At 40.3% G+C, this 20,025-nt stretch overlaps 1 protein-coding gene across 1 annotated transcript in view; it reads left to right on the top strand.

Annotated features, from left to right (window-relative positions):
- LOC140211013 (pecanex-like protein 2) overlaps positions 1-20,025 on the top strand; it is a 270,987-nt gene that overhangs the window by 52,065 nt on the left and 198,897 nt on the right. Inside the window, 4 exon segments of the mRNA XM_072280359.1 lie at positions 1,514-1,659; positions 2,909-3,002; positions 6,625-6,766; positions 15,121-15,257. Of these exon segments, the coding sequence (XP_072136460.1) occupies positions 1,514-1,659; positions 2,909-3,002; positions 6,625-6,766; positions 15,121-15,257 (519 nt within the window).

Here is a 20,025-nt window from a genome sequence, read left to right as displayed (position 1 = left end):
CTCAATTTTGTCCTCCAGTGACTGCAAGTTTGCTTACAAGGTGCTTGGTGGGGTGGGGGTAGGTTCTCATTCTTCAGTGTTTCAGCCTGGTTGGAGCCCTCTCCCCCTTGCCTTGCTTTCAGCCATGGCGATGAATCTTTGTCCATTTAAGGGTGCTGTACCTGCTTTCTTGAGAGAAGTCCACCGAGACCTTCTGAAGGTTGTGAAATCTATAGTTCATTAAGTCAATTTAGAAGTTCATTGCTTAAAGGGGAATTATATGCTGGAGATTGCAGTATGAGTAATTCAAAAGAGGTATATTCAGAAGTATTGTATGTAGCCTGCAGAACATCGTTGTGTTTCACCAGCACCATCTGGCAAATATGATCAGAAGGAAAGAGAAAGGCCTCTTTAGTGGAGAATTTCATACAACTACTAAGTGAAATAATTCTTTTCCTTTCTCTCTTGATCCTTTATTTTCCAGGATAGGTAGATGGATTTACTCATAGTTTTACCTCAAGTTCAAGTTCAAGTATTTAGTCATTCAGCCATGCACTTGTGTAAAGCTAAGCGAAACAATGTTCCTCTGGGATAAGGTGCAAAACAAAATTTATACAGTATATCACACACAGCACATAAAATAATATTAACAGATAATAAAAGATATCCTGTAGATGTACAAGTTGACATAATTTGATAAAAATTCATTTTTCCTGCATTTATCTTTTCAACCTCCATGAGAGTTTCATCTTTTAATGAGAAAGTCTCAAACATAAAACTCATGTATTTCAAAATCTGCGTTTTCATTCTTAGTCTTAAAGGCTTGAAGGCTATTATATGGAACTTTTGAAACCAAATGACTTGACAAGAATGTATGTAGAGAATGGAAGAGGTTTGGAAAAGGCTGCAAGATGGACTAACAGATGACTTCAATTATGACAAAGCAATTTGTAAGGGTTGGTTGTTGGGGGAATGAGATGTCTGAAATATGAATAAAACCTAGTCAATAAACATTACTAAAACTTTGTAGAAAGTTGTTTGAAGTTCAAAGTAAATTTATTATCGAAGTATGTACTGTATATGTCACCATATACTATCCTGAGATTCATTTCTTGTATGTCGGAGAGTGGCAGGAATGTGGAACTCTCCACCGCAGGGAGAAGTTGAACTTTTTAAGGTCTATGAAGGAGGCAGGAATAGAAAGACATACTGAAGAAGTCAAATAAGAATAGTTGGTTGGATGCTAGTTCAAAAATAGAATACAGCATGAACCAACATATCCTGCGTCAACACTTTACGTGCTTTGAATTGCTTTTATCAGCCTATGCTGGGTTTAATTGAAAGTTTCCATTCCAGAGAAAAGATCTTGGGCAAGAATATATAACAAGCAAAACCAGTTTAAAAAGAAATCCTGTCCTATGTGACCTTTTACAGTTTTAACCTTTGTACCTTAGATTTTATCTATGTTATATACAGTACTCGAAAAGTCTGGATACGTGTAGATGGATTTGCTCATGGTTTTCTTTATTCACAGCTCACAGGATAGTGGGCGAATGCAGAACCATTCTGGTTCATTGCACTGGGGCAGTGTAGGGTGTCCAAGTGTCGGTCCAAGGCACGATGCTTCATCACATCACGATACTTCCATTGGGGCAACACACTTTTTTGTCGATGAACTCGGTAAGTATTTCTTCAAGTTGACTGTTGATGGAAAGGAAATTGATGGATGTAACTAATTAAAGTTAAATTGGACAACAATTCAGAAAAGGCATGTGTACTATTATAGAGTTGGAAGTTTCAGATAGTGGCTTCAATAATTTTAAAACTTAATGGAGAAGCAATTCATCTTTGGTCACCAGCACGGAATTTGTGTGGCTGATGTTTGCACTCATTTGTAGGTATTCCGTTCTACTGAACTCAATGCAATATACACTGAGTGGCTACTTTATTAGGTACACCTGTACAGCTGGTTAATACAAATATCTACTGAGTCAATAATGTGGCAGCAACACAATGCATAAAAGCATGCAGACATGGTTCAAGAGGTTCAGTTGTACAGACCAAACATCAGAAAGGGAAAGAAATGTGACTTTGACCATAGAATGATTGTTGGTAAAAAAAAGTTTGTGTATGACTTGTGAATACCTTATCCAAATAAAAATAAAATTTTTAAAAAAAGGAATGATTGTTGGTGCTAGATTGGGTGGTTTGATTATCTCAGAAACTGCTGATCTCCAGGGATTTTCACGCACAACAGTCTAGAGTTTACAGAGAATGGTGTGAAAAACAAAAATCATCCAGCGATTGACAGTTCTGTTGGCGAAAGTGCCTTGTTAATAATAGAGGTCAAAGAAGAATGGCCAGCCTGGTTCAAGCTGACAGGAATGCAACAGCAACTCAAATAACCACATGCTACAACAGCAGTGTGCAGAAGACCATCTCTGAATGCACAGCTCATTGAACCTTGAAGTGGATGGTCTACAGCAGCAGAATTCCACTAACATACACTCCACAGGAATAGCATCCATAAGTCTAGAGAATCTGACAATCGACAGCAAAGTTTTGAGGGTGCTGAATTATTGGATTGGAATCTCTGCCTAAGGTCAAGACTACCGTGTACATGAAGTCACAGGAAAAATCTGTGGTGCAAGAGTCTGAGCTGAGGTTTGATCTTTGGAAATGTGGCAACACTTGTGGGCTAATCTAATGCTGATTTGATTTCACACAAATGATGCATTTCCCCGTATGTTTCGATGTACATGTGACAAATAAAACTAATCTCTTGGACATTTGTAGTTCTGAAAGAGATTACAAGGATAGGGAACAGTGAGGCCATGGAGAGATTTGAAAACAGCAAAGATATTAAAATTAAGATGAATAGCAGTGTATTAAGCTTTAGTTAAGAAATACTTTGTAACTTTGTTCCCAGGAGAAGTAAGGTCGTACACATTTGGGCCCAAGAGCAGAGGTTTTGAAAATTCTTTATATCATCAAACAAGTTCAGAACACATTCAAAGTTCATGGTAAGTGTGTTTGACTTTTCACAGTTCCACAAATTTGACAGAATATTGTAACATTTACAATAAACTCTGTCCATTCTTTATAAAAGAAAATACTTCAGTTGTAAGTTATAGCAAACTGAGAGATTAATAATTACGTCCTAAGCATTCTTGTGTTGAATCAGCAAATACCCAGCAAAGTCCAGGGATATAGATATAGAAATGCAACTTAATTCTTGAAGTGCTCCAAAGACAGGGAAGCAGTTGCAGGAATATTCCAATCTTACAGCAATCACTAGAGGGCACTGAGTCTCCACTAGTTCACAGTTTACTACCACCTGAATAAGCATGCAGTGATAAATATAAGTAATAATACTGTGAAATAATTGCATTCATTTTAAAAGTGCTAATCACTGCTGCTTCCACTTTTGCCTGTTTACAGGGATGTGCATTTGATATTTTGCTTGTTGCAGGATGTGCATTCATTGGGATGATGTAAGTGCAGAATGATATATGAAAATACAGAAATACCTCACAATATACAAAAACTACAGTGAGCTGTCAGAATAACAGAAAAGGTCATTAGCTACAGTCTACCATCACTGCAGGACTTGTACATGTCCAGGCCAAAGAAGCGGGAGGAGAAATCATTGTGGACTTTACCTACTCAGCAAACTGCCTTTTACAAAAGCTCCCTTCTGGAAAGTGTCATAGAGCTATTAAAGCAAAAATGTCTGCAATTTCCCCGAAAATTTAGTGAAGAAAGTGGGGGGGAGGGGGAGGGGAGATGGAGACAGGAGGGAGATATGAGCTGCCGGTCCTACCCTCTGACTCTCTCTTTGACCAGGTTTTTGTTTACCTGTTTTATTATCTCTTGCTTTCATTCGCTGTCACCCTGTTCCTAACAATTGTTAACCTACCTATGCAGGGAACTGCCTTTTCCAAAAGCTCCCTTCTAGAAAGTATGATAGTGCTTTTATAACAAAAAAAAACTTCTTGCCATCTTAAAAGTTTCTTCCCCGGGCAGTTAATCTGGTTCTAGTTAGATTCTCCCCACCCCCTTTATCTGTTACCTCAGTCATTGCATTTCCTTGAAAAACTTTAAACCGCTATTATAATGCTGTTTACATCGTAAATACATGCTGGTATTTATGTACATATGCGCATTTTATTCCATATCTGCACTTTAACCTCTAACTTTATATAATTAGTTATTCTCTATAATTGTTGAATGTTCTTGTTTCTAGTTGCATGTTGCATCAATGCACCACAACAAATTCCTAATACATGTAAATGTATATGGCGAATAAAGATGATCCTTGATGATATTGGTTCTGAGAAAGGACTGGATAATCTGACAGTCTATGCTTGGAGTAGTGTCTCAGAGCTGAAGTAGAATATCAAGTAATTTAAAGGGATGGGGAAAAGAAAAAATGAACCCACATTGCAGTAACACTTAGCATTTTGTTTACTGATGGGAAATTTAATTGAGGTATTTAAAGTAATATAGGGTAGGTAGAGTAGATAAAAGTGGACCTGTTTCCGTTAACAGTAGTATCAAAACCAAGGGACTAATTCAAAGTAATGGGTGAAATAATTCAGGGGAAGTTATTTTACTGAGAGTGTAACGGGGCTGCAACTCTGGAAAATTGTGAAGTGATTCACTGAAAGGATCATGAGAAGAGTTGTACTCGTGGTCTTCCCAGAATGTTGGGCAATTCCAGGGGATTTCAGGAACTGAGTGCTCAAGAACAGGGACCCTAATGAGTAGAAGGGAAATGTGGAACCAGGACTCAAGTAAGTAGAAGGGATACACAGAAGCTGGGATCCCATTGAGCAGAAGGGGTACACAGGAATTGTGATGGTGGCAAGTCAGAAAGGAGTGTGGGAACTGAGGCCTGTATGAGTCACAGATAATGCAGCAAATGTTCACCTGGCAAGCCAGGTGCTAAATAGTTGAGAAACAATCAAAAACAGGTTTAATATCACTGGCAGATGTCATGAAATTTGTTTTGCAGCAGCAGTACATAGCTATACATAATAATAAGAAATACTATAAATTACAACAAGTATATGTATAAATAAACAAGTAGTTCAAAAAGAGGGCAAAAAATGAAAAAAGTTCAGTGAGGTAGTGTACGTGGGTTCATAGTCCATTCAGAAATGTTGTGGCAGAGGGGAAGAAGCTCTTCCTGAAATGTTGAGTGTGAGTCAACGTTGAGTTTGATAGCAGATTATCAGAGTTTTATTATTTTCTACAGAGCAACACACTACACAAAACAGCAATGAAAACAAACATTATAATAACTTTCAGGTAAGAATTGGATAAACGGTTGAAAAGGAAAACTGATATAGTTGGCTAAATAGTTGAAGAAGGAAGGCATAGAAATGGACTTCTGAATTTCTAGAGTGGACTTGAAGCATGAATGGCTGCTTCTTGTGTGTCCCTGTATAAGGATCTGTCCTCCTCTGACAGAGCTCTTGGTTTTGTCTTCTCTTCTGTTTGCCTTTTTTTATTGATGCTTCCTCTCTGTTCATTCTGGGAAAAGGGACGTTCCTCACAACTTCCTGATGTCCAGTTTTTGTGGCAGAATCCAGAGTGAGCTATATGATTCTCGGAGTTCAGAGAGTTGTAACCTGATAGTGTCTGTCCAGATAATAGTCTGCCTTTGCACTTGACTCCGTTGTAATGTTCAAAGTAAATTTATTATCAAACTACATATATGTCACCAAATACTATTCTGAGATTTATTTTCTTGCAGGCATTCACAGTAGAACAAACAAATGCAATAGGATCAAAAAAATTCTACACACAAGCCAAGATTGACAAGCAACCAATGTGCAAAAGAGGCTAGACTATGTAAATACAGAAAATGTATATAATACTAATTAATTAATTTTAAAAACTGAGAACATGAGTTCTAGAGTCCTTGGAAATGAGACGACAGATTGTGGAATCAGTTTGGTGTTGAGGTGAATGAGGTGAATCATGCTGGTTCAGCAGCCTGATGGTTGAGGAGTAATACATGTTTCTGAACCTGATGGTGTGGGACCCAAGGCTCCTGTATTTCTCCAATGGTAGCAGCGAGAAGGGAGCGTGGCCTGGATGATGGAGTCTTTGATGATGCTTTATTGTGGCGCTGTCCTTCTAGATGTGCTCAATGCTGGGAAGCAGAATGTAGAATGTAATGTAGAGCACGAACATCTGGCTGTTGGACCAGCATCAATAACTTCACTCACCTCAACGCTAAACTGATTCCACAATCTAAGGACTCACTTTTGAGAACTCTACAACTTACATTATCAGTATCATTTATTTACTATTTATTATTATTATTATTATTTGTTTTTTATTTGCATAATTTGTCTTCTTTTGCACACTGGTTTTCAGTCTTTCTGTGTAGTTTTTCAAAGAGTTCATTGAATTTCTTTGTTTTATTGTGAATGCCTGTAAGAAAATGAATCTCTGGGTAGTATATGGTGTCATATATGTACTTTGTTAATAAATTTGTTTTGAACTTTGAAAGACCTTTTAATTCAAAAAATTATTTGTTTTGCCGTGACATCTAATGACAATAGGCTTTCAACATCTGGCTAGCAGTATATCCAAGAAGCATTAGATGTCACCAAGTCTTTTTCACTGCAGGGATCATCAGTCCAACTCTTCCAGTTATGCTGCAGCTGATGGACACAACAGGGTCGAGGAAAACCCTGATGAGCCACGCCATCGACACCAGCCAGTCATATTGCGGAGAATGCGAATTAGAAGATATTCAGAGGCACGGCAGGTGAGTGCAAGGGATTCTCGGTTGAATGGCAGGTGTCACCAGGAGATGATTCAAGGTAACAGGAATAGGGTTTGCATAATTGAATGAGGAGGTCCACAAGGATATTTGCATAGAGTTTCAGCAAATCTTTTGCAATTCAAAATGTCTACTCTGCACTTCTAAAAAATCCTTTAAAAGAGATATGCCAAAGATGTTTAAAAGTGGAATTAAAAGTGCAGTAACAAACAGGAGAAAATCTGCAGATGCTGGAAATCCAAACAGTACACACAAAATGCAGGAGGAACTCAGCAAGCCAGGCAGCACCTATGGAAAAGACAATACACAATGGAAAAAGTGTCCTGATGAAGGGTCTCATCCCAAAACATTGGCTGTACTCCTTTCCATAGATGCTGCCTGGCCTGCTGAGTTCCTCCAGCATTTTGTGTGTGTTGCTTAAAAGTGCAGTAGTTCAGTAGAGATAAAATGTTAGCCCAGTTTTCCTTTCTATGAGTATTGTCTGACTGATTGAATGCTATCTTTCCCAGTTAATCAGAATTAGGTTTAATAGCACCGGCATATGTTGTGAAATTTGTTGTTTTGTGGCAGCAGAATATAATATTAACAAAGTATAAATTACAATAAGAAGTGTAGTGGACTCTGGTTAATTGGGACATATCTGGACCAGTATGTTTGGTCCAATTAAGTGGCTGTCCCAGTTATCCAAAGTTTCATGCAAATATGTGTATGAAGGTTCTCAGTTATCCAGGTCATTGTACATCAAGCAGTAAATCAAAGCAACTGGACTTGCTGTGTTGTCTAGATGATGTTTCATCTGAGAGGGTTCTTCAGTTCTGATCCATGAGGAGTGGTTTTCTGGCTTATAAACTGTGAGTTGTTTACAGTTATAGCTATCACATGAGGATTGTTAAGAGTCATAGAGGTAATGAGAGGGTCATTAGTCTTATCTTTGCATGAATGGGGATGTGAACTGTTGTGGAGATGCACAGGGTAGAGATGTTAGGACTGCATTGTAGGTCAAGACTCGACTGTATATTTACACCCAAGGGACAATGGACACTCTGTTGATGATAACAATGTGCACTTTTTGGACAGGGAGGACAGGTGATTTGAAAGAGGGGTTAAAGAAGCCACTTTTGTCAAACTGGAAAACCCATCCCTGAACAGAGGGGGTGGGGTGCAACACCGCCTATCAGCTACTTGCAATGCAGTCCTAGCATCTCTACCCCAACGTCTCCATAACTGTTCACATCAGGGTTCAATTCCCATCAGCTCTCTGTAGGAGTTTGTATGTTCTCTCCTCCCACATTCCAAAGACGTATAGATTAGGGTTAGTGGCTGGTGAGCATGCTGTATTGGCGCTGGAAGCATGGCGACACTTGCAGGCTGCCCCCAACATATCTTCGGATTGTGTTGGTCATTGAGGCAAATGACACATTTCACTGCATGTTTCAATGTATGTGTGACACATAAAGTGAATCTTTATCTTGTTGAACACCGCTCATTTCATTGCATAGTATCTTTCCTGTCAAACACTGTTGGCTGGTTAAACACTGTCCATCTGATCGAAACCTAACCATCTGTCCAACATTTTCCTTTCCATCAAATATTGTCCATTCTATTGAACAGCGTACTTCCCATCAAACACTGTCCCGCCTGTCAACCGTTGTCCTTCCCATTAAAGCTGTCCAGCCCATCGAACACTATATATCCACTTTGAATGTTGTATTAAGCACAGCCTGTTAGATTAACCATAGACTGTTCTGTTGGGCATTTCTAGCACTGGTAAGTTTTCCATGGAATCATGAAATAAGACCATAAGACATAGGAGCAGAATTTGGTCATCTGGCCTATTGAATCTGCTCCGCCATTCAATCATGCTGAACCTTTTTTTCCTATCTTCTCAACCTCAATCATGGAATCTCAGAAGCAGAAGAATACAGTTTGACTCTTTATGGAATAATATATTCAGTCCCATGCCCTTACTCTTCCCCCATAACCCTGCAAACTATTTGCTCTCAAATACCAATCCACTTCCATTTTGAAAGTTTTGTCTGTCTCTCTTTCCACCATTCCAATTGATAATGACTTCCAGATCATAAATGCCCTCTTGGCATTAAAAGTATTTTTTCACCAATTGCTTTGAATTGCTCATTTTCTCTTTACCCTGTACAAGCCTGTCTTTATCTTGCAAAGCAAATCACTCATCAATGTCCTTTGCTTGAGGGAGAATGACCCCAATGTTTACAGTCTAACCTTGTAGTAGAAAGCTGTCATCCTCTGAACCATTCCAGTAAATCTTTTCCTCCCCAGGACTTTCACATCCTTCTCATGATCTGAATGTAATACTTCATCTGTGCCCTAACCAGTGTTAGATTAACTAGAGGTGGTTAATGTCCTTGTTTTTGTACAAAGACCATATTTCTAGTGCCTGCATTGTTTGAGTATCAGATCCTCTGTTTCCTTACTTGCTCATCCAGTTTCTTTCCATATTTCCTTTTCCAAATTCTTGCCTTTTAAAACATATGTTTGTTATCACCTGATCACTCGTGGTGGCTATTTTGACTTTGATCTTTCATGTGAAACATGTGTAATTTGAAAGATCCAAGTTCAAGTTCAAGTTTATTGTCATTTGACGGTACACGTCTGTGTAGCTAAATGAAACAACATTCTTCTAGGACCAAGGTGAAAATCCAAGTTCATATATCACATACAGCGCATAAAATAATGGTAACACAAGAATATTAACAAATAATAAGATATTCTGTAGATGTACAAGTTGACATAAAGTACATATATGGCATATAGCTAAATAAACAACAATATAATGCTACTGGCGCTGTCATAACTAATGTGTACTGGGTGGTAGCAGATTATTTATAAGTCTCACAGCCTGGGGAAAGAAGCTGTTACCCAGCCTAACTGTTCTTGTTTTTATACTGCGGTACCTTCTGCCTGATGGTAGGAGGTCAAAGAGATTGTAGGACGAGTGGGAGGAGTCCTTGACAATGCTGAGAGTTCTGCAAACGCAGCGTTTCTGGTATATGTCCTGGATGGGAGGGGGGGTTGAGTAAAGAGACCTCAATGATCCTCTCAGCAGTGTTCGCAATCCGTTGCATGGTCTTGTGGTCAGATGCCTTGCATTTCTATCCATTAACATTAGTCATTTGAAATAATAAAATGAGAGAGATGTGAAATAACTATTGACTCCCTATTGTAATTAACCCCCCCCCCACAGTATGTTTTCATCAAACAAGTGTTTTTTAGAATAATGATCATTTACTGTACTACTTGACTCCTTAACTCTCTCTGTTATTGAATGAAATGCTTCCAAGGTGGCATATTTTTCCCAGTTAATTCTGGGTTGGTAATGTGTAAACCCCAGCACAAACTCATACTAAAATACATGAGAAATCTCAATGATCGATAGGTAGATGCTTCCTTTCTTTCTTTTCTTGGATAGTTATTACTAATCACTCTTTACAGTTCCCTAGCTAGTTACAAAAACAACAGCTTGCATTTTTGTGTCACCTGTATTGTGGTAAAATGTTCCTAAAGCACTTCACTGGAGTGTTACTGAACAAAAATGGATACTGAGCCAATATCATTGCAGGTAACCAAAAATTCATTCAAAGTGTTTGGCTTAAGAAACTTCAAGAAGAAAAGGAAGACAGAGGGGTTTGGGGAGGAAATTTCAGAGGTTACGATCTTGGCAGCTCAAAGCACAGCCTCCCACTTGCTTACTTCATCTACTTCCCCCATCCACCGGTCTTCCCCCTCACCTGGTCTCACCTATCATCTGTCAGCTTGTACTCCTTTCCCTCCTCCCACCTTTTTATTCTGGCTTGTGCCCCCTTCTTTTCCAGTCCTGATGAAGGGTCTTGGCTTGAAACATCAACTGTTTATTACCTTCTGTAGATGTTGCCTGAGCTGCTGAGTTTCTCCAGCAATTTGTGTGTGTTGCTCAAGATTTCCAGCATCTGCAGAACCTCTTGTGTTTATGATTTGTGATCATTGATGCTGTGATTAGAATTAGAAATTAGCTGGAGGCCAGAATTGAAGAAAGGCAGAGACCTTTTAGGTTTGCAGGAATGGAGGAAGTCACAGAAAAAAGTGGGAGAACAGAACAGGCATGACTGCTTCAAGAGTCAGCATAATGCATCTGAATGACCCCATTCCATACTTTAGGAGACATGAGACATATACACTTATTGGCCACTTTATTAAGTAATTACTGTACCTAATAAAGTAGCTACTGCATGTATGGTTGTGGTCTTCTGTTGCTGTAGCCCACAAGGTTGTGCATTCAGAGATGTTTTTCCGCACACCACTGTTGTAACACATGGCCATTTGAGTTACTGTTGCCTTCCTGTTCAGTTTGAACCAGTCTGGCCATTATCCTCTGACCTCTCTCATTAACAAGGTGTTTTCACCCACAGAACTGCTGCTGTCTGGACGGTTTTTCTTTTTTGCACCATTCTTTATAAACTCTAGAGACTGTTGTGTGTGAAAATCTCAGGAGATCAGCAGTTTCTGAGCTACTCAAACCACCCCAGCTGGCACCAATAATGGTTCTATGGTCAAAATCACTTGGATCACATTTCTTCCTATTCTCACATTTGGCCTGAACATCAAGTGCACCTCTTGCCCATGTCTGCATGCACGTATGCATAGAGTTGCTGCCACATGATTGTCTGTTTAGATACTTGCATTAATGAGCAGATGTAGGGATGTACCTAATAAAGTGGTTACTGAGTATAAATCAAAGAAGTTGAGTAGGTAGGTCACCTGGCCTTCATGTGATTCATCCTAGTCTGCTGTGGATTACAAAGCAATGTTAAGGATCTGTCAGGCAGCACACTGGTCCATTTAACCTTGGTGGTGGGGAAGCATTTAGAAATAATAATTCATTGAAAGTTAATAGGCACTTAAATTAGCTTTATTTGTCCACAACTTATTAACCCTAACTGTACGTCTTTGGGATGCCGGAGGAAACCAGAGCACCCAGAGGAAAACCACGCGGTCGCAGAGAGAACGTACAAACTCATTACAGACAGTAGTGGGAATTGAACCCTGACCGCAATTGCTGATGCTATAAAGCTTTACACTAACTGCTATGACACTGTGCCAGCCCAACTTTTATAGTTAATAGGTAGAATTAGCCAGATTGAAGTTTTCTTGAAAAGGTTGATGAAGTGTATACAATTATTATTGACTGTGAAGCTTTTCAGAAGGCATTTCAAAAAGTCTATGATAAAAGCCTGGTTAATAGAATTAGGGCCCATGAGTTAAGTGGACCAGTGGATAAAAAAGTTGGCTCAGGGCAGAACTTGGTTATTTGGGCTTTTTCATATTGAGTGCTGTTTCACGGGGTAGCATTGTCATGACCCCTTATTTTCTTGGTAAAGGTTAATGAGCTGGAAACAGTGTCACTATCACTGAGTCTATGCAGATTATCACTGAGATTGACTGACCTTTTAGGCAGACCAATAGCAAATGAAATTCAATACACCAAAATATGAGGTGGCACAGAGAATCTGCATATGAGAGAAATCTTGAGCAATATGCACAAAATACCAGAGGAACCCAGCAGGTCAGGCAGCATCTGTGGAGAAGAATAAACACTCAGCATTTCAGGCCAAGACCCGTCATCAGACTGAAACATTGACTCTTTATTTCCCTTCATAGATGATGCCTGACCAGCTAAGTTCCTCCAGCATCTTGTGGGTGTTGCTCAAATACAAGTTGGTACATTTTGGCTGAAGTATTGGAAAAAAAATACAGACTAAATGGTTCTAAAATAAGCAGGGGCAGAATAATTGGGTGTAAAAGTCTTTGAAAATAGCTGAATATGTTGAGACCTGGGGAATGCAATACTGGGCCACAAATGGAAGGCATCTAATTTTGATCAGCACACTTAAGAAATTATGCAGATGTACTAAGGAGGGTGAAGGTAAGGTCTATGAGAGTGGGAATGGTTCCAGTGAAGAGATTTTTAGCTATTGTTCTCCTTCCAAGGAAATTGAGGAGAGATTTGATGGACGTGTGCAATATCAAAATGGGTGTAGATATCTTTGACATTAGGGCATTGCTAAATGTGTAGTTAGGAAAACACCAAGAGAGTACCTGAACTGTCATCAGTGCCTTGACAAAGGAGCTTCTGGACCAACCTCGCCCTGGCAGGTAGGGGTCTACTGGACACCAGAAACTGACATGTATAAGATTGTGTATAAGATTATAAGAGGCATAGATAGAGTGGATAGCCAGCACATTTTTTCCCAGGGCAACACTGAGATTAGAGACTAGCTTTATTTGTCACAGGTACGTCGAAACATCAAAACACAGAGTGAAATGTGTCAGTCCAACGATGTGCTGGGGGCAGCCCACAGGTGTTGCCATGCTTCTGGTGCCTACATTAGCATGCCCACAACTTACTAGCCCTAACCTATACATTTTTGGAATATAGAGGAAACTGGAGACAGCCCACACGCTCACAAGGGGAATGCATAAACTCCTTACAGACAGCAGCGGGAATTTAACCCCAATAAAAGAACAGGAAAACAGATTATTATCTGAATGGTGGCTGATTAGGAAAAGGGGAGGTGTAACGAGACCTGGGTGTCATTGTACAACAGTCATTGAAAGTCAGCATGCAGGTACAGCAGGCGGTGAAGAAGGCGAATGGTATGCTGGCATTCATAGCAAGAGGATTCGAGTACAGGAGCAGGGAGGTACTACTGCAGTTGTACAAGGCTTTGGTGAGACCACACCTGGAGTATTGTGTGCAGTTTTGGTCCCCTAATCTGAGGAAAGACATCCTTGCCATAGAGGGAGTACAAAGAAGGTTCACCAGATTGATTCCTGGGATGGCAGGACTTTCATATGATGAAAGACTGGATCGACTAGGCTTATACTCGCTGGAACTTAGAAGATTGAGGGGGGATCTTATTGAAACGTATAAAATTCTAAAGGGATTGGACCAGCTAGATGCAGGAAGATTGTTCCCAATTTTAGGGAAGGCCAGAACGAGGAGTCACAGTTTAAGGATAAAGGGGAAGCCTTTTAGGACCGAGATGAGGTAAAACTTCTTCACACAGAGAGTGGTGAATCTGTGGAATTCTCTGCCACAGGAAACAGTTGAGGCCAGTTCATTGGTTATATTTAAGAGGGAGTTAGATATGGCCCTTGTGGCTAAAAGGATCAGGGGGTATGGAGAGAAGGCAGGTACAGGGTTCTGAGTTGGATGATCAGCCATGATCATACTGAATGGCGGTGCAGGCTCAAAGGGCCGAATGGCCTACTTTCTATGTTTCTATGTAATAAACCGATTGCTGACGCCGTAAAGCATTATGCTAGCCACTAAGCTACTGTGCTGCCCCAATACCAGAGGACATCCTTTTAAGGTGAGTGGTGGAAAGTATAGGAAGGATGCCAGAGGTAGATTTTTTTTAAATACAAAATGTGTTAAGTACCAGGAATGCACTGTTGAGGGAGATGGTAGAGGCTGAAACATTAGAGACATTTCAAAGATGCTTAGATAGGCACATGGATGAAAGAAAAATGGATGGCTATGGTTTGTGTAGAAGGGAAGGGTTAGATTGATCATGGAGTAGGTTAAACATCAGGGGTCGAAGATCTTGAACTGTGCTGTATTGCTCTATGTTTTATGTTCACATCACATCAAGTCCTTAGGTAGCTCCTTCCTCCTAACTGTTGTCTTGGAGCTTAGTTTCTTCTTTGTTTCTGTGTTCACACATCTGGAGAGACAAGAGGGGAATGTGAAGCAAAAGGAAAAGAGAAACAAGAGGCTCCTCAAGTTTGCTGTACCATTGAGAGAGTCACTGTCTGAACTAACACAAAGACCTCTTCTTCCTGCCTGGTCCCAGATTCTCTGATTCTATATCTCTTCAAAATTTATTGATGACATTCATCAAATAAGCATCCACAGTAGGTGGAAGAAAACTACAAAGGTTCATAGTAACACACATCAAAGTTGCTGGTGAACGCAGCAGGCCAGGCAGCATCACTAGGAAGAGGTACAGACTGTACCTCTTCCTAGAGATGCTACCTGGCCTGCTGCATTGACTGTACCTCTTCCTAGAGATGCTGCCTGGCCTGCTGCGTTCACCAGCAACTTTGATGTGTGTTGCTTGAATTTCCAGCATCTGCAGAATTCCTGTTGTTAAGGTTCATAGTGGTCGAAAAAATGAAATTACGTTTTAGCCCTTAGACCATAGTTCAAGATTTACCATCCAAAGAAACAACTCTGAAACTCAGTCAAACCAATTGCAAACTGTTTTTTGGCTGGTTGTTGAGATTTTGTGTTTAAAGATATCCATTGCCATTCATTTCTGAAGGGAGCTGGAGATCGTGAATCAGCTGTTAAAGTGGAAGAGAACTCAAGCTGCAGACAATCTTACAGATTTTGGATCTTACCTGGAAAGTGGGTGGAGATTCATTATGATCGTCTGGCTTTGATGACTTTACTGGACAGGTAAAAGATTTTTGCTTTTAGGCCTCTATAACTTTGTAGCAACACAACATTATTAAAGTCAATATAAAATAATTTATTTTATTAAAATGTGCCAATCATTTTAATTTCAATCCCCATTCCCATTCCGACGTATTGGTCCATGACCTCCTTTACTGTCATGATGAGACTATTCTCAGGTTGGAGGAGCAACACATCATAATCTGTCTGGATAGCTTCCAACCTGATGTCATGAGCATCGATTTCTTAACTTTGGGTAATTCTTCCCCTTCCCCCTTCCCTCTTCTTCAATTCCCTACCTTGGCTCCCTTCTCACCCTTTCTCTTCTCCTCACCTGCCTATCACCTTCCCCTAGTGACCCTCCTCCTCCTTACCTTTTGTCCCATGGTCCACTTTCCTTTTTGTCAGATTCCTTCTTCTCTAGCCCTTTACCTTTTCCAGCTGTCACTTCCCAGCTTCTTGCTTCATCCCCCATCGCCCACCCATCTGATTTCATCTATCATCTTCCAGCTTGTACTCCTTTCACCCTCTCCCCCCAACCTTCTTATTCTGGCTTTTTCCCCCTTCCTTTCCAATCCAGATGAAGTGTCTCGGCCTGAAACATCGACTGTTTTTATTCATTTCCACAGAAGCTTTAAAAAAGTAATTAAGAAGATAAAGATGGAATATGAAAGTAAGCTATCCAATAATATTAACGAGCATAGCAAAAGTTTCTTCAGGTACATGAAGTGTAGAGAGAGGTGAGAGTGGATATTGGACCGCTGGAAGCGATGCTGGAGAGGTAGTAATGGGGGACAACGAAATGGTGGACAAACTGAGTAAGTATTTTGCATCAGTCGGTGGAAGACACGAGCAGTATGGTGGAAGTTCCAGGTTCAGGAGTCATGAAGTATGTGAAGTTAACATAACTGGAGAGAAGGTTCTTGGAAACTGAAAGGTCTGAAGGTAGATAAGTCACCTAGAGCAGATGGTGTACACTCCAGAGTTCTGAAGGAGGAGGCTAAGGAGATCGTGGAGGCATTAATAATGATCTTTCAAGAATCTCTAGATTCGGGAAAGGTTCTGGAAGACTGAAAAATTACAAATGTCACTCCACTCTTCAAGGCAGGAGAAAGGAAGCTATAGCCAGTCGATTATTAAGGATGAGGTCTCAGTGTACTTGGAGGCACATGACAAATAGACCATAGTCAGCATGGTTTCTTCAAAGGAAAATCTCACCTGACAAATCTGTTGGAATTCTTTGAAGAAATAACAAGCAGGATAGACGAAGGAGAGTCAGTTGCTATTGTGTACTTGGATTTTCAGAAGGCTTTTGACAAGGTGCCACACGAAGCTGCTAACAAGCTATGAGCCCATGATGTTACATGAAAGATTCTAGCATGGATTAAGCAATGGCTGATTAGCAGGAGGCAAAGAGTGGGAATAAAGGGAGCCTTTTCTGGCTGGCTGCCAGTGACTAGTGGTGTTCCACAGGGGTCTGTGTTGGGACCAATTTTTTTTTAAGTTATATGTCAATGATTTGGATGATGGAATTGATGGCTTTGTTGAAAAGTTTGCAGACAATATGAAGATAGATGAAGGGGCAGGTAGTTTGAGAATGGGCAAAGAAATGGCAGATGGAATACAGTGTTGGGAAGTGCATGGTCATGTACTTTGGTGGAAGAATCAGAATCAAGTTTATTATCATCGGCATGAGACGTGAAATTTGTTAACTTAGCAGCAGTTCAATGCAATACATAATCTAGAAGAGAAAAAAAAGAATAATAATAATAAATAAGTAGATCAATTACGGTATATGTTTATGGAATAGATTAAAAATGTGCAAAAATCAGAAATACTGTATATTTAAAAGAAAGGTGAGGTAGTATCCAAGGGTTTAATGTCCATTTAGGAATTGGATGGCAGAGGGGAAGAAGCTGTTTCTGAATCGCTGAGTGTGTGCCTTCAGGCTTCTGTATGCCCTACCTGATGGTAACAGTGAGAAAAGGACATGCCCTGGGTGCTGGAGGTCCTTAATAATGGACACTGCCTTTCTGAGACACCACTCCCTGAAGATATCCTGGGTACTTTGTAGGCTAGTACCCAAGATGGAGCTGACTAGATTTATAAACTTCTACAGCTTCTCTCGGTCCTGTGCAGTAGCCCCTCCATACCAGACAGTGATGCAACCTGTCAGAATGCTCTCTACAGTACATCTACAGAAGTTTTTGAGTGTATTTGTTGACATGCCAAATTAACAGGTTGACTATTTTCTAAATGGAGAGAAAATACAAAAAACTGAGGTGCAAAGGGACCCGGGAATCCTTGTGCTAAACTCAATTTGCAGGTTGAGTCTGCGGTGAGGAAGGCAAAATCAATGTTAGCATTCATTTCTAGAGGACTAAAATATAAAAGCAAGAATATAAAGCACTGGTGAGGCCTCACTTGGAGTATTGTGAGCAGTTTTGGACCCCTTATCTTAGAAAGGATGTGCTGAAACTGGAGAGGTTTCAAAGGAAATTGATGAAAGTGATTCCAGGATTGAATAGCTTGTCATATGAAGAGCGTTTAATGGCTCTGGGCCTATATTTGCTGGAATTCAGAAGATTAAGGGGTGACCTCATTGGAAACTATCGAATGGTGAAAGAGTGGATGTGGAGAGGATGTTTCCTTTGGTGGGATAGTCCAAGACCAGAGGACACAACCACAGAATAGAAGGGTGTCCTTTTAGAATGGAGACAAGGAGGAATTTCTTTCACCAGAGAGTGGTGAATCTGTGGAACTCTTTGCCACAGGCATCCGTAGAGGCCAAGTCTTTATGTATATTTAAGGCAGAGGTTGATAGATTCTTGACTGGTCAAGGCATGAATGGATATGGGGAGAAGACAGGAGATTGGGGCTGAGAGGAAAATTGGATCAACCATGATGAAATGGCGAAGCAGACTTGATGGGCCAAATGGCCTAAGTGAGCTCCTATATCTTTTGGTCATTTGATCTTATGGTCTTAAGCTGCCTGACCTGTTGAGTTCCTCCAGCATTCTGTGTGTTGCTCCCTAAGACCATAAAACATAGGCGCTGCATGGAGTCCGCTGCATCATGGCAGATTTATTATCCCTGTCAGCACTATTCTGCCTTCTCCCTGTAACTTTTGACGCCTTGACTAAACAAGAACTTATCAACCTCTGCTTTAAGTATACTCAATGACTCGGCCTCCTTAGCTGTCCATAACAATGAATTCCACAGATTCATCACCCTCTGGCTAAAGAAATTCCTCCTCATCTCTGTTCTAAATGGACGTCCATCTATTCAAAGGCTGTGCTGTCTGGTATAGAGTCACCCCTATAGGCAATATTCTCTCCACATCCACTATATCTAGGCTTTTCAATATTCAAAAGGTTTCAACGAGACCTGTTCCTCCCCCCACCCTGCCGATTCTTCTAAACTCCAGTGAGTATAGGCCCAGAACCATCAAACGTTGCTCAAATGTTAACCCTTTCATTCCTGGTGTCATTCTTGTGAATATCCTCTGGACTGTCTCTGATTCCAGCATATCATTTCTTAGAGAAGGGGCCCAAAACATCTCGTAGTTCTCCACGTGCTGCCTTATAAAGCCACAGCATCATATCCTTGCTCTTTTATTCTAGATCTCATGATGAATGCTGATATTGCATTTGCCTTCCTTCCCATTGACTCAACCTGCAAGCTAATCTCTAAGGAATCCTGCACAAGGACTCCTTAGTCCATTTCTGCCTCTGATTTTTGAATTTTGATGCCTTGACTAAACAAGAACCTATCAACCTCTGCTTTAAATATACTCAATGACTTGGCCTCCATAGCTGTCCATAATAATGAATTCCACAGATTCACCACGCCCTGGCTAAAGAAATTCCTTCTCATCTCGATTTAGAAAATAGTCTACAGCTTTATTCCTTCTACCAATGTGCATGACCTTACACTGTACATGTTCCATCTACAACTTCTTCGCCCATTCTCCCAGCCTGTCCAAGTGCTTCTGCAGATTCCTTCCTCAATACTACCTGCCCCTAAATCTATGTTTGTAACCTCTGTTAAAGTAATGTTGCCTGTTTTCTTAGACTCATGGAACACTACAGCACAGAGATAGGTCCTGTGTCCCATCTAGTCCATGCACCTGGACCATAGTCCTCCATAGCCTTCCATACCCGTCTCATCCATGTACCTACTAATTTCTCTTAAATGTTGAAATTGAACCCACGTCCACCACTTTTGTTGGCAGCTCATTCCACACTCTCACAACCCTCTGAGTGAAGAAGTTCCCCCTCATGTTTCCTTTAAACATTTCGCCTTTCACTCTTAACCTATGAAGTGGGGGGGGGGGGGTATGCTTGTGCAAAGTTTTCATACAAAATATATTTTGAAACCTAATGAGAAAAATCTGATATTTCAGCAAGATATGAGATAGTTATTTGTCAGCCCACTTCATTTCACCCAATGTCCTGCACTACAGCTTCCTATTGGCTTCAAGTTTATATTTTCTTTCCATTTCATCTCTTACCATCATTTAAGGAATTGATCTCTCTTTGTATGAATAAGTTTCTGAAATCTGCCCTGAATTTACTAGTTTAAACTTCTGACTTCTTATGCTTGGGGGAAGAATTAACTGAAAGTAACTTTCTAGAAAGCAACTTTCCTTCACAATCTTCCATAAAACTCCATGAAAACATCTCTTAGGCATTTCCTCTCAAAATCAAAAAGCATAGATTTCTCACCTTTCTTGGTAATCTGTCTCTACTCCCTCCCACAATCCATTCAA

Source organism: Mobula birostris, chromosome 2 (genome assembly GCF_030028105.1).
Source record: "Mobula birostris isolate sMobBir1 chromosome 2, sMobBir1.hap1, whole genome shotgun sequence".
Taxonomy (NCBI): Eukaryota; Metazoa; Chordata; class Chondrichthyes; order Myliobatiformes; family Myliobatidae; genus Mobula; species Mobula birostris.
This window is presented reverse-complemented; position numbering and strand designations above follow the sequence as displayed.